The sequence below is a fragment of the Chrysemys picta genome, chromosome 11 (genome assembly GCF_011386835.1).
Source record: "Chrysemys picta bellii isolate R12L10 chromosome 11, ASM1138683v2, whole genome shotgun sequence".
NCBI lineage: Eukaryota > Metazoa > Chordata > Testudines > Emydidae > Chrysemys > Chrysemys picta.
The window spans coordinates 63,843,574-63,857,924 of record NC_088801.1 but is presented as its reverse complement, the minus strand read 5'-3'; the positions used below and the strand labels follow the sequence as shown (position 1 = coordinate 63,857,924).

Below are 14,351 nucleotides of genomic sequence, written 5' to 3'. Positions count from 1 at the left end.
CATGAATATTGGAAGTTCTTACTGTACAGATCCTCGACAGATGTATTTATACAGAGTGTATTTTTATCTTGCTGCTGCTTTACGTATTATTACAAAACTAAGAAGAGTAATTGATTTCTATAGCTTCCCGACTTGAACCAAAGTGTTATTTATTATGGATCAGCTATTTATTTTTATGTATTTATCTATTACTAAGATGGTGCCTTTTTATCTATAATTGTGAACAAATACAATTGTTTTCCCAGGCCTTGGCATTCCTGCCTTTTAATTTGTAAACAGAATATTGGGTGCACTGGAGTAATGAAACCCAGCTCCTATATAGTGCTGTGCAGTAGTAGATCCCAAAGTGCTTTACAAAGGAAGTCATTCTCATTATTCCTGATTTCACAGATGGGGAACTAAGGCACAGAGAGGCAAAGTGACTTGTCCAAGATCACTTAGCAGGCCAGTGGCAGAGCCAAGAATCCTGAGAGCTGATCTTACACTGTAGCCACTAGGCCACACTGCCTCCCTTTTGCATTGTGAAGCTGCTTGCTTTTGGATCACCCTCACTGCATTTCCAAACACGCAACTAAAAGGCCAAAGAGAGATGTGACTCTTGTCTTTCTCCTTCCTTTTGGCATTACCATTAGAGGCAAACAAATGTTTCCTGGGGAGCCCAGACTAAATTCCTGTGACTGTCAATTCCGTAAGAAGCTGGAACCTCAGACCAAGCTCGCAGATTGCACACCATTTCAGAGCAACCCTGAGAGGACTTCTGCACTTGCGGCAAAGTCCAAGCAAAAACTAAGCTCCTACTTTGTGGCTTGCAAAGTTCACACGTGACAAGATTGAGAAACAGACTGAACTGAACTGACAACAATACCCCTGAACTGACAGCACTGCCTCCTGGAGCTGAATGTAGATTGCTTTCCCCAAGACAGCTGCTTTAACTACACACTGATCGGAGACTTTTAAAATACCAACCGGGAGGACTGTCACATTTTTTCCTGAGTGCAAGAGTCATTCAGCCTCCCTCTAATCTACACTCCTTGCCTTAGAGGATGGAGGCCCGATGTCTCTGTTGGATGGTAGTGTTGGCACTGCCACTCTGGTGTACTGTGCTTGACCTGATCACAAAGGCATGGCTTCACTTGCTACTGGCTGGTTTTTGGCTGGAACAGGCAATAATGGATGCTAAACTGTATTATACTGTTCAGTCACGTAGTGCTGTGTGCAAAATACTTTATTTAAAGCTTACTGAGCCATACCTGGTAGAGTATTAAAGAATCTTATGATGAACATATCCGGTATATATAAGCAAGCTCTGTGACCAGGCCATTGCTGGTACAGGAGAACGTGACTTGTTGTCAGGAGTAAACTAAGAACAGAAACAGAAGGAAACAGCAACAAAAGTTGTAGACAGAAGGAACAAAGCAAGAAAGGTTGCAGGATCTCATCAACATTGTGACAGTGTACCCCATAAGGCTTTATGAGGAGGGGGTGCTTATAAATGTATGTATGACATAACTGGGATATGTTTTGTGCTGTCTGTGCCAGGTAACATATCTCCGTAAAGGTTATGGTCTACTATATCTATTCATCCTATTTGTACATAAATATATCATTTTCTACTTGAGGTTAAGAATATGGGCTGTATGCTTGCTTGGTTTCTAAGTAAGCTTTGAGAGGCATTTGTTCAGCTTCTTTAGGAAGGAATTCTCCAGGTTAAGTACTTGATCAGGAAACACTTGGAAAACAATGCATCTTGGAATGCTCCAATCCACATAAGAAGTCTTCCTGGAGACATGCAAGATACCAGGTGGACAATGGGGTCGGCCTGTAAAGACTGAGTCATGCAGGGGCATGTGACTTGCCCAGGTGACTCCAAAACTCCATCTTGGAGCTGGACTTTGCATAGGAGGGGGGTCCCCACCCACAAGAGTCTATTTAAACCCGTGGGAGACCTTTCCATTTGGTCTTCAGCTGGCTAAAGAAGGAGCCTCTCCACCCCCCCAGGATATTTGAAGGAGACTGAAACAAAGGAGAGTAACTACAGGGGGTGTGAGTGATTGCTGGACCCAGGCTAAAAGGAGATTAGCCTGTAAAAGGAACAAAGCAAGAAAGGTTGCAGGATCTCATCAACATGCTACTCTTCAATGCCCCAGAGTATGTCCACTTTGACAAACCTTTACAATGGACAGGCTGGAAATAATATTTTGCAAGATTTCACATTGCTACCAAGGTCCACAAAGAAACTTGAGATATGCAGGTATATTCTTTCATTTATGCCGCGGAGACGCAGGCAGAGCATATCTCTAAATCCTTTGATTTTTACTCAAGACAGTCACAAACATGACTATGCAAGCGTTCTGGCTATGTTTCATGCGTTCTTTATAGCGCAAAGATAAGTGGTTTATGAAAACTTGAGAATTGAAGAGCCATGGGAAAATGTTGGAAGTTTCACAAGAATTCTGCATACTCTGGATGAAAACTGTGATTGTGAGAATGTAAAACATGAAATATCAGACAGTCTAGTTATTGCATTAACAGATTAAAAACCTTTCACAGCAGCTACCATTGAAAGATTTAATCTTTGCCACAGCTATTCAAATAACAAAGCCATTGGAGCTGGTGAGACAGCAAAACTAAGAGCAACTCTCCAAACTTGAAAAGTAAAACAACTAGCTTAGAAGCTGTTAACAGATGCAGCATGAGTATTAAAAGTCATTACCAGAGAGCTCTGTGACTGAGGGACAGATTCAGCCTACATCAACAAGGTGTGGAAAAAGTCATAGTACAAGAGATGATGCATGTCCAGCAAGAGACACATAGTGTACTAAATGCTAAAAATATGGACATTTTGCACCTGTTTGCTGCATCAAAGCAGTCAGGGAGTTGATCATATTACAGACAATTAAGAGCCATTGTTTCTGGGATCTATCACTTGTGATGATATAGAGCCTGCCTGGCGAATGAAACTGCATATTTATGGCAGGAATGTTGAGTTTAAAATTAACTCAGGAACTGACATCACAATCATCTCAGTTAATTAAAAGAGTCCATGGGAGTAAGACGCTCACCAGGCATGACCTGTATAGGCTGATTGCAAGTCAGACTGGGTAGAGGGTTCTGAGCTAGATGCAGCCAGAAACAGTCAGAGATGTGACTGGTGTGAGAGGACAACAGAAGAGGCTGTAAGGCCGAAGGAAGAAGTATTCTGCAGAGTCTTTCTCAACCAGCTTCTCTACCCAACAGGCCCATGCACTCACAGCCCAGCTGCAACGATTCCTTACTAGGCCTGGAAGAAATAAAAGGAGGCAAGTTCCCTCACTACAGTGGTTTGAACGGTTACAAGAAAAGATACATGTGCTAGTTCCTAACTCTGCAACGTCGGCCACTCCTCATGCTGAATAGAAGTGTATCCTTGCCCTAGGGGCGACTCAGGCTGAGACCTTGGCCTGCACTTGGTAAGCCATCCCTTTGTGGAGGGAAATTAAGTATTGGCTTGTACGGCCCACTGGCCACAGTTCAGGCTTGTTTCTGGTGATTTACCTGTGAGTTGTCTTCCTGTTGGCCACCTGTTAGAGCCTCTGTTGCAAGCTACCTGCTAACAAACCCGTCTTGACACACGGCCCTTATTTATGTCAGTGCCTCTGAAAACACACAGCCCCTCCCCAGTGGTGAAGAAGAGTCCTTCTCTAGACCAGTGTCCTGGGTCTGGAGTACCTTGGAAGGCTGCTACCTCTGTGCCTCCAGCCTCCATTCTCTGCTGTTTCCCCTGGGCTGTATTGTACTATTGCTGCAGCTTCTACTAACCTTCTGCCTGCTCCCCTGCCACACTCCCATTCAGCCTGGCCCAGCTCTCAGGCTGCTGGTTCTCAGTCTCCCTGGCCCAGATCTCAGACAGCCTGTGGCTGGCTCTTCCCCCTTGGACTAGTGCCAAAAGTGCTTCCCAGGTTCTCCTTCCTCCAGGCCAGGTAAATCACAAACATGGATCGTTAACCTGTATGTTATCAAGACTGCAGGAGAAGGCTCCCTTCTGGGAACAGTCCCTTTCTGCCAATTTGTGAGAGCACCGTCCTCCTCCCCTTCGCTGATCAGTGATGGCTCGCAGAGTCACTCCTGAGGGTGGGGGAAAAATGAATGAAAAGGCTGCTCAGTGGATCGTTACAATAACACAGCAAACCCGGAAGCTGGGCAATGCTAAGATTAGAAACAGAACTCGCCTACTCTAGACAGGGAAACCTTGCATCATTTGGTCATGATGTCATGCAGAGGTTCTCTCACCTGGGAATCCCTGGTGAGGGCAGAGGGTTAGGAGCTAGATGCACCTGCCATACTTTCACTTTCCAGTTTCCATTGATCAAGAAGCAGCATTAACGTGTGGGGTTTTCTCCTTTGACTAAAGCAAAACAATATTCCATTTTATTTTTTCCTAAAGAGTATAAAAGCAAGAGCAATGGCAAAGCGAGGCTACATTCACAGACCAGAGGGAGGCCAAGCAACCCTGAGGAAGAAGAAGAAGAAACTAAAGCGATTTCCCAGCAAACATGCTCCAAGGTACGTGCCTCTAAGTCTGGGGCTTCTGTCTAGCACATGGGCTTACTAGACTGATCTGCTGTGATCTACTCTAAAGAGTAAGGATCAAACATTATCCATTCCTCTAAGTATTTTACCGGTTTATTTTTTATTATTAGTGCTGGGGCTGTAAATTAAGAGGCTGGATCTGAAAACATTTGTGAATAGAAGAGTTGAGTTTGCTCAGCTGTGATCTTTGGGGTCAACCCACCAATTTATATATATGATTGTAGCCCTCATCTTCCTGCACCCCTCCTTTCCCTGCTTTGTCAGACTGTCAAAAATACAGTTTATAATCCTTGTAACCTGGAAATGGAGTGATGCGTGGAATTCCCCTTTCTGATTCAATAGGAAAAATGATGAGTTGCAAACTGGTCCTGGTCCTGACCCTATGGACAGTGTCTACAGAGGCCTTTCCCAAAGGTGCTCAGATGAAGAAGTGCCACCTCTCAAAATACAAGTCCCTGCCACCCCGGGAACTGGAGACCTTCAAGAATGTTAAGGACAGATTTGTAAGTGCAAAGAAGACACATAAGTAGGGTAATAATGGCAATGTGAGTGCTAGGCTGTAGTTTCAACAGCAGCCTTCTTGGCATATTACTATGGGCAGATGAAATAAGATGGGAGGCATATGCTTAGGTAAGGTTGGGGTGTAGGGTTGCAGATACAATAGAAAGAAGTCTCTCTGTCTGGATCTTCTTTGTTGGTGATCCCCCACCCAGTCTTAATTATGAAAGGGCAAAGCACAGAATGTTCAGCTCCAGCAAGTATTCAGATATTTGGGGAATGGGGATCATAGATGTGGAGAGAGGCAGAGTCATGTTCAGGGCAGGAAGGTTGGAACTGATCTAAGGCAGAATCACAGATTAGACAATAGCAGGGAAAGAATAGGAGTCTCACTATTAGAAAAGAGCGAGGAGAGAAAGAAGGGACAATCTGGCTAAGTGGGTGTTCCTAATCCGAGTCAGTCTAAGGACGTTAGGGCCTGGCCAGCTCGGATTTCTTATAGAGTCAACCGTCCTTAATCTTAAATCTCAAAAAGTTCTGAAAGGGGTTCAAACTCTGTCCTGAGTTACCATCAAACCTAGAGAATGAGACCCAGTTTTTAACTATCTGCGGTCTTTCCCTTCCAGAGAAAACCGAGTCTAGTCCTTTAAACAGACAATCTGAGGACCCCAAATTCATGTCATGCCATCAAGCAGAATTAGAGAGATCCAGTCACTTATTTTTAAGTTGTGCAAACATTCCATGTTAACTGAAGCTGAGAAAGTGCACCACTCAGATTAGTGGTCAAGTTATCCTCCGTGTCAAGAGTTAAAGGATGCCGGTTCTCAGTTAAACTCCTGCACAAATGCAGTTCACAGCCTGAAACCAGCAAAGCAATATGACAAGAGCGTGTTATTGACGTCTGTCCCATCTTTGGCACCATCTTGGAAAGAGCCAGGACTCTAGGAGAGCAGCATTGTTAGGGGATCAAAGTGTTGAGTCAAATTCTGCCAGGATTTGGCACCTTCGCATGGCTAGGCTGACCAGATAGCAAGTGTGAAAAATCGGGACAGGAGGTGGGGGTAATAGGTACCTATGTGAGAAAAAGACCCCAAAATCGGGACTGTCCCTATAAAATCGGGACATCTGGTCACCCTATGCATGGCTGAATGGGGTTATATGATGTAACTGAGGGCAGAATTTGGCACTTTCTCCCCTGCTTTGCCTCCACTTACACATTTCTCCGTGTTCTCATTTTGTGCCTCCAGGAGGACATCGTGCTGTTGTCAAAACGAAAATGCGACACCAAGATTTTCCACCGGAACTGGGAAGTCAAAGAGCTGTCCGTAAGCAAGACCTCTGCCAAGAGAGATGCAGTTACAAAATAGCACTTGCTTCTTTCCAAAGTTGCAGTACTGTCTCTTTCCAAGCTGGATTCTGATTTCAGGTGATCCTTTTGTAGAGTAACTTGAACAGGGAATTTATTCCCAAATGACACAGGAGTCATCTGAGGTTGGAATCTGGCCCTTTTTCTATTTCTGTATTTTGTACATCCTTAGGGCTGGGAAACCAGACAAACGTTGAGACTGTGAATCAGTTTAACAAATAATTGAGCCAGGAAACAATTTACATCTCAACATCTCTACCTTGTTCCCTGTTAATACAATGCATGATACTAACTTTATCCTCAGTGTTCAACAAACCAAAGGCTTTGTCACCGCCAACTCATCCACACCTGTCTTTATCATCTATTTCCAGACTGAACTTGGTTAACCTCCCTCACATAGGCAGCTCCAGGTCGTATGGCAGGAAATCCTCAGTTTCTGTATTTTGGTTTCCCATGAGAGAATATTTTAGTACTCTAAAATCATATCCACATTTATGTACAGCCACTTTGAAGATCCAGAAACCGTTCACCAAATCACCAGCAAAAAAAAAATACTTGCACTGGCCAAATATATCTTCAGATTTTTGTAACATAATAAAGGTTTGAGACTGATCTGAAGCACAACATGTTGTTGGATTCCAAGGAAGGAAGGTGTAAGCAACAGAGTCCAAAGGTTCAAGACTAGCAGGCTCTGTGTACAGAGTGGATTCACACCTCCCCTGCGTCTTAGGTGTCTTCCCATTGGCCATGGCTTTGGAAAGTCTCCCTAAGCAGGCCACGCCTAGCTGCTGCTAACACAGACATTCCTTATCTCCGTGTCTGCGATTCCCCTTGTCACACTGTTTTACCTGCACATTCTCTCCCTAGGTGCACGACAGAATGATCCTGGTGAAGGAGGAGCTGCACCTCGTTATTGACGTGCTGGAGAACTTTGAGGATCCCAGTCTGTCCGAGCCGCTTGTGAGGCCATTAGAAATCCTGAGGCACATCAGAGAGGACTTGAAGATCTGCGTGAGTATTGGATTGCAAATGTCTCTCGCCACAGTGGGACTGGGAGTTGTCTATTGAACTCCCAACAGCATTAATTTCTTAAGTGGATCCAGGATCTAGTCATCCTTGTGCCAGTAATTGTGGACTTTGCTTTGCACCTCCCTTTATAACAATGAAAGTGTCCGGATTAGGTAGTTGCTGTATGCCTTGCTCATATACATAATCTAATTAGCTAATTAACTTGATTAACTAGTTAGGGACAGATGATGCCTGGCTGCTCTGCTACTGTGCAAGCAGGTACGTCCTCTCCTTCAGCTCCTGGGCTGTAGTTTGGTATCACTGCAGATACTGCGCTCTCTGTAGCACAGCTACTGTTGTTTCCATGTGCCCCCCAGAACATCGCAGTGGAGGTGGGGAGGAGCCAGGAGGAGACAGACCCATGGGTGGCTGCATACACTGGGGGAGTATGCTGCACTCCTGCTCAGCTCCAGGGCATGTTCGGTTTCTATTCAGTGGAGTTCCTCCCAGAGCTCTTCTGGGCAGCACAAGGCATACCTCCCCCTACATAGGGCCATTCCCACAGGGCTCAGTAAAGCCCATAGTTAATGCTTCAAACACTTCTGAAGTGAAAAGTACCATACAAATGCTTGGTATTGTATTATTAATAGAACCTGGCAGGTTAACATGGAATCCATCTAAAGAACAAGATAAACTCAATGAAACCAATTTGTGCCTTGGGCTTGTACCGAGAGGTAGGAGGCTCAGCCATTGTTCCTGAAATCTCTACTCATGTGCCAGTCTGCTTCATGTATTGATTTTCTTTTCAGACCAGCCATCAGCCTGACGCCCATCGATGCTCCAGGAGGCTGACTAGCTGGCTCCACAAATTCCACGCAGCCAAGAAGATGGTGAGTACATTTGGCAAACACACAAGACAAACTTTCATCACATGTTAGTGGGAACAAATCTGTACAGGTTCATCAGCTCCATTCCCTTCCCATGGGGCCAGTCCAGGATGGTGCCCTGTATATTGTCCAGGAGCTTCTGCAGTCCAGGTGTCCTGAGACTGAATTAGTTCAGAAAGCTGGTAAATTTCTCATATCAGGAAGGGTCATTACATCTGCTGCAGACTGTAGCGGACCAGGCATCCAGAAAACAGCCTTTACCTTGTGGCCTAGCTTGGGTCCTTCCATAGGATGCAAATAGCAGAGTTTCAGATAAACATGTGGCATCTGATCCTCCACTGCTTTGCACCTTGTACCTTGTGGAATCATTTATATTTTTACAAAAACTTTGAAGAGGTGTAGATGCTGGGCTGGGCAATGGGAAAAGAGGCCCAGAGATAATTCATTCGTACAGATCTGCCAATGCCCAGGCCTTCTTCGGAATCCAATAGAGCCAAAGATAATACCCTTCAAATTTACTATTACCCCAGATCACTGTGCCTTTTGCTTCATTCAGACTCACTGGTTCATGTAACAGACCACAGCACACGTTGTTATATACTAAGAATTACAGGACATTAGACCACCTTGTAAATGAGTATTTCCTTAGAGTAGGCCTGGGCTACACTAGTGGGGGGGTTCAAACTAAGATACGCAACTTCAGCTATGCTATTCGCTATTCGCGTAGCTGAAGTTGAAGTATCTTAGTTCGACTTACCTGGCCGTCCTCACGGTGGTGAGTCGACTGCCACAGCTCCCCCGTCGACGCCGCTTACTCCTCCTACCGAGGTGGAGTACGGGCGTCGATTCGCGGATCGATCTATCGCATCCAGACGAGATGCGATAAATTGATCCCCGTTACATCGAACTCTACCTGCCGATCTGGCGGGTAGTATAGACGTACCCTTAGAGTGTTTGTAAGGTCTTGTCTACACACGGACATCCAGGAAAATTAATCTGAATTAACTAAAGGTGTGAGTTCGAAGTGGATTAGTTAAACTGCTTTAAAGCCCTGTATTGATGCTGTTATTCAGAGTTAAAGTGATCTCTGGAAGTGAAGTAAAGTAACCAAATTAGACCACTTTAATTTTGAATGAGGGTGTTCACACAGGAATTTAATGCCATTTAACTAACCCACTTCAAATTCACACAGTTAGTTCAGATTAGCTTTCTTTGAAGTTCCTGTGTAGACACTGCTCTGTTCACCCTTTTTCTGCATGCTCTGTGCTCCCTATCTATTTACACCTCCCGCCTCCATCAGGCCTGTGTGCAGTAGCTTTCACTGGCCCACTGCTAGCCAGCCATTCTCTGTTACAAACGTGTTCACTTCCTCTCTCCTGTCCCAGGAAACTCCAGGATGCTTGGAAGCATCTGTGATCCTCAATCTCTTCCGACTGCTGAACAATGACTTGAAGTGCGCAGCCTACATGGAGTCCTGCACCTAAACGCCAGATCTTTACACTGTCTCACCTCATGCATCTAATCAGACACTGGAGAGCCCAGCGAATGGGAACCCTGAATCCTTCCTACAGGACACTGTATTTTAACCAGGCGTGATGCTCTTTCCATCTTGGCATTTTACCATGGATCCCATCACCCATGATCTCTGAACAAAAGATTCACATACAACCAATCTTTAGGAACAGATCTCTCCGACTCCAATTGCCAGTAGCTGATTGGTTCTAGGCCAATTCCTTAGCTGCAGCTAAAGTGTAGGGCCTGTTCCCCCTGAAATCAATGGGAGATTGGCCACTGATTGCAGCGGGATTAAAATTTAGCCCTAGAGGATATTATTATTATTTATTGTATTGGTTTATTGCTACACACAAATATTTACCAATAGTATGTTAAGTGTTGCCGTTATTTATTTTAATTTAAAGAACTAGTTTTTTCACACTATTTCTTTGATTTACAGACTAGTGAGTATTTCATTAGTGTCTTAGAAAGATGCTGGAAAATGCAATAATTTTGATGCACGGAAGGTGTTGCTGTATTAGACAGATTCCGAGAATCTATTTTTGTTTCACTGGCTGACATAATGTTAAGGCATCTGATGCGATCCTTATTTAAGCAAATCTGATTTTTATTTAAGTTATTTATTGTATCTATCATTTATTTATGTGCATATTTATCAAATGGACTGTTTTTATAATATTTAATTTTTTAAATATTTAATAAAATTGGAAGATGTAAAATAAAACTGAAATTATATACATTGATGGTTGACCCTCTGCTTCCTGCATTATGTTCTGATCTCATCACCTCCAAAAATAGAAAACAACAAAAGTAATTAGAGGCAGAGAAGTACTTCCAGATGAGGAGAAATTGAAGACATTAATATTGCTTAGATTAGCTGGATGGTGAGAGGGGACATAACAGAGATACTTAAAATAATGAAAAGTGTAAAGTTATAGGTATGTTCCCACTATAGCAAATCTTAGGAAACCGCTGGTGGCAGGACCGAATATTATGGGGCCTTTAAATTGGCCAAAAAGCACCTACTATAATTAGTATCCTATATTTACCACAGTATATGTGACACACTCCTCTAGAGTAAAATGCTGCTGTTTTAACTGGAGCTTGAATGTATCATGTATTCTTGTTTACTTCCTTTTTATTTGTATGCATTGAAATCAGTGTGAAGACACAGCTCTGGAAAAAGTATTCACCTGCTGTTGCACAGTACATAGTGGCTGCAATTTGCCCTGTTTTTGTCTTAGGGGGATAGATACTGGGGACTGGCACTCAGGAAACCTTAATTCTCTTCCCAGCTCTGCCACTGACCTGCTGGGAGTGGTGGATGACGTTGGGGAAGTCACTTCACTGCTCTGTACCTCAGTTTCTCCATCTGTAAAATGGGAATAATGATACTGAATTCCTTTGTAAAGTGCTTTGAGAGCTACCAGTAAATAACACTCTAAAAGAGCTTTCTATTATTAATATAATTATATGCACTATATAAAAAGCCTGATTCTCTTCTGCCCCGGTATTGTCAGCCCTCATGACTTTTTCACAGATTGCAGGATTTTAGCCGGGGCTGGAACCTTTCTGGTGATGATGTGAGACTCTCCAGCGCTCTTGGGACTTTCAGCCTGGCTTCTGACTGGTTGTCTTTCCCACTATCTCCGGTCTTGGGGAAGAATGGCCAATCAAGGCAGCTGCAAGAAGCAGTCAGAGATCTCTGCCCCTTGGTTGCCAACACCACTTTCCCAGGAGTGGAGGAGAGAGGAGCTCAGAGAGGCTCCACTCCCTCCTCCACTCCCTGCAACACCAGTCCCTGGGAGAGGGGAGGGGAAGAGTCACAGCAGCTTCAGGAGGAGCTGCAGTGAAGGAAGGAGGGGCAGTAATGATGGGGACACAGGGGGACGAGCAGAGTTGATCTGGAGAGAGGATTGATTTGGGGACAGGGTGCAGAATTATTTTCAGAGTATGGGATGGGCTGTGGAGGGGCACAATCACCTTACACAATAAATATGGAAGTGTTGGCAACACTATCTCACAAACACACTGGGTGGACAGGGGAGTTCAAAACAACTACAGTAGAATCTTTTAAAAAAAAATCTCATGATGTTTTGGGATCCACATGATTTGTGGATCTTTGGGGGTGGGCAATATTGCAACCTTGCACTTGGATTTGTCATTTACACTGTTGCAAAATGCTACCAAATCAACAGTGATCATATTTTCTACTCATTTTGCATCACTTTGCAATTGTGTAAATGACTCTTCACGATTTAGGAAAGCAGAGGTTTAAGCCTGGACTCTCTAAAGTATCATCATCTTCCCTATGAGCATGAAATTCTGGAATTAAAAGCAAAAAATATTTCGGCTCTGAAGGACCTATTCCCAATTTGATTTAAAGTGACAGGATTGCCAACCCCAAGAATTCAAAAATCATTAGTCAGGTCCCCCCAATCACAAGATTGCCTTTAAAATCATGAGATTTTTTAAAAATAATACATGATGGGTTCTTTTGTAATTACCTGCTGATTACTGAGACTTTTGGGAGTCACGTTTATAAGCCTTTTTCCTCAATCATGAGGCCTAGAAATATACTTTCTTATTTTAAATCAAAGCTGAGAGTCACACATAATCACTTGACTCCAGGAGCTGGGGCTTTAAGAATAACACCAAATATCACAAGATTCAGAAAAACTCACAAGGGCTGGCAGCACTGCAAGACAACCTGCCTTTTACCAGGATAGTCCCATGTCTCAAGGGGCTCTCCAGCAAATTTGGAATCTTAGAACAAGACACCTAAGGGTCCTATTTTATGCTCAGTACCGCCCCTCATTCTACCATCTCTGGAGGGAGCCAAGCTGTGGGAGGTCAAGTGCAGGAGCTCCAGGCTTGGTAACACATCAGCAGAGGCAGGTGGTGGTGGTATTGCCCGGTGATTGGTACCGGCATCCCCCAGGCCAGGAGGAATAAAACCCAGTTGGCAACAGCAGCCCAGGAGACAAGGGAGGTAGGTGCAGAGAATGGCCTTCCCATGGGGGTGGATGAGGAGGGAAGGGAGAGGCCCTGGTCCCCGGACTGGGGTGAGCTATTCGCTGAACATTAACAGGCCAGCTGGAAACAGATGGGGAGAGGTCAAATAAGGGATTGGTTGATGCAGGTTTCCTCAGGGGTGATAAGTGGCAACCAGGTGAATGATCTGTGAGAGTTGGGGGAGGGGGTAATCACAGGGGCAGGGTGTGTGAGGCCCTGGGGGGCAGGATAGGGGTTGAAGGAAGGAAGGGGGGTCACAGAGACAGGATGTTTGGGGCCCTGGGTGTGCGGGTTGGAGTGGCAGGGGATGTGGGGCAATGTGAGGGTTGGAGGCGAGGGTATTACAAAGATAAAGGGTGTGGAGCCCTGGGGGGTGGGAGATGAGGGTGTCACAGAGGCAGCGGGTGTGATCCCTGAGGGGAGTGTGCAGGTTGGAGGTGGAGGTTCACAGAGGCAAAGTGTGTGTGGGGCCCTGGGGGTGTTGGAGGCGGGCGGGGGGTGTCACAGAGGCTGGGGGAGTTGGGACCTGGAGGCAGTGTGGGGGGGTAGAGCCATGGGGGTCACAGTGGCAGGTTCTGGAGCCTGGTGGGGACTGGGGGGGGGGGGGGTTGAAAATAGCGGCCATCTTGGCTTATGAGAAGCTAAGTTGAGGGGGATGGGAGAGGGGCTCGGGACGTTATAGGGAGTAGGGAAAAGGGGTGAAGTCTGGCTCTGGGGAAGGGAGCTGGGTGTGAGGCAGGGGACTCCTGAGTGCAGTGGAGGAAGCTGCTGCATCAAGTGCTAAGGATTTGAGAGAGGAACGCCGCCCCCCTCCTGTCGTCCCCCCCCCCAGCCTGCCCGCCCCACAAAGCATGGGCATCCTCCTGCTGAGATGAAGCCACATGAGCCTAGATGGGCTCAGAGCGTGGTCCTTGGAGCTGACTGGGCCTTTCCAAATGGCTCTGGCCCCAGCACAACCCACCAGCTCCTTGTCGCAATTCAGCTCCATACTCTGGGGGCAGGGAACCCCTCCGCCCCCATTGGCCACAGTTTCATTGCACTCACAGGGGCATGGCCTACATTACATCCCTTCTGCTATAACAGAGGTGGGCAAACTACGGCCTCTGGGACTGTCCTGCCCGGCCCCTGAGTTCCTGGCCGGGGAGGCTAGCCCCCGGCCCCTCCCCCGCTGTCCCCTCTCTCCCACAGCTACGCCGCCACGCGGGCAGTGCTCTGGGTGGCGGGGCTGCGCGCTCATGCCGGGCAGCGCAGCAGTGTGTCTGGCCCGGACATGAGGCGCGGCTCCAGACATGCTGCTCTGAGCGGCATGGTAAGGAGGCTGGGGGGCTGGATATGGGGCAGAGGGTTCTGGGGAGTAGTCAGGGGACAGGGAGCAGGGGGGTTGGATGGGTGGAGGGTTCTGAGGGGGGCAGTCAGGGAAAGGAAAGTAGGAGGGGCCAGATAGGGGGTGGGGTCCAGGCTGTTTGGGGGGCACAGCCTTCCCTACCCAGGCC

The 14,351-nt window shown here is 46.0% G+C and overlaps 1 protein-coding gene across 1 annotated transcript; it reads left to right on the top strand.

Annotated features, from left to right (window-relative positions):
• Positions 1-4,916: 4,916 nt before the first annotated feature.
• LOC135974276 (interferon lambda-3-like) lies at positions 4,917-10,176 on the top strand. Its single transcript, XM_065561291.1, has 5 exons — positions 4,917-5,072; positions 6,315-6,392; positions 7,301-7,444; positions 8,251-8,331; positions 9,714-10,176. Exons 1-5 carry the CDS (start codon positions 4,917-4,919, stop codon positions 9,810-9,812), a joined length of 558 nt encoding a protein of 185 aa, XP_065417363.1. The 3' UTR covers positions 9,813-10,176.
• The last annotated feature ends 4,175 nt before the right edge of the window (positions 10,177-14,351 follow it).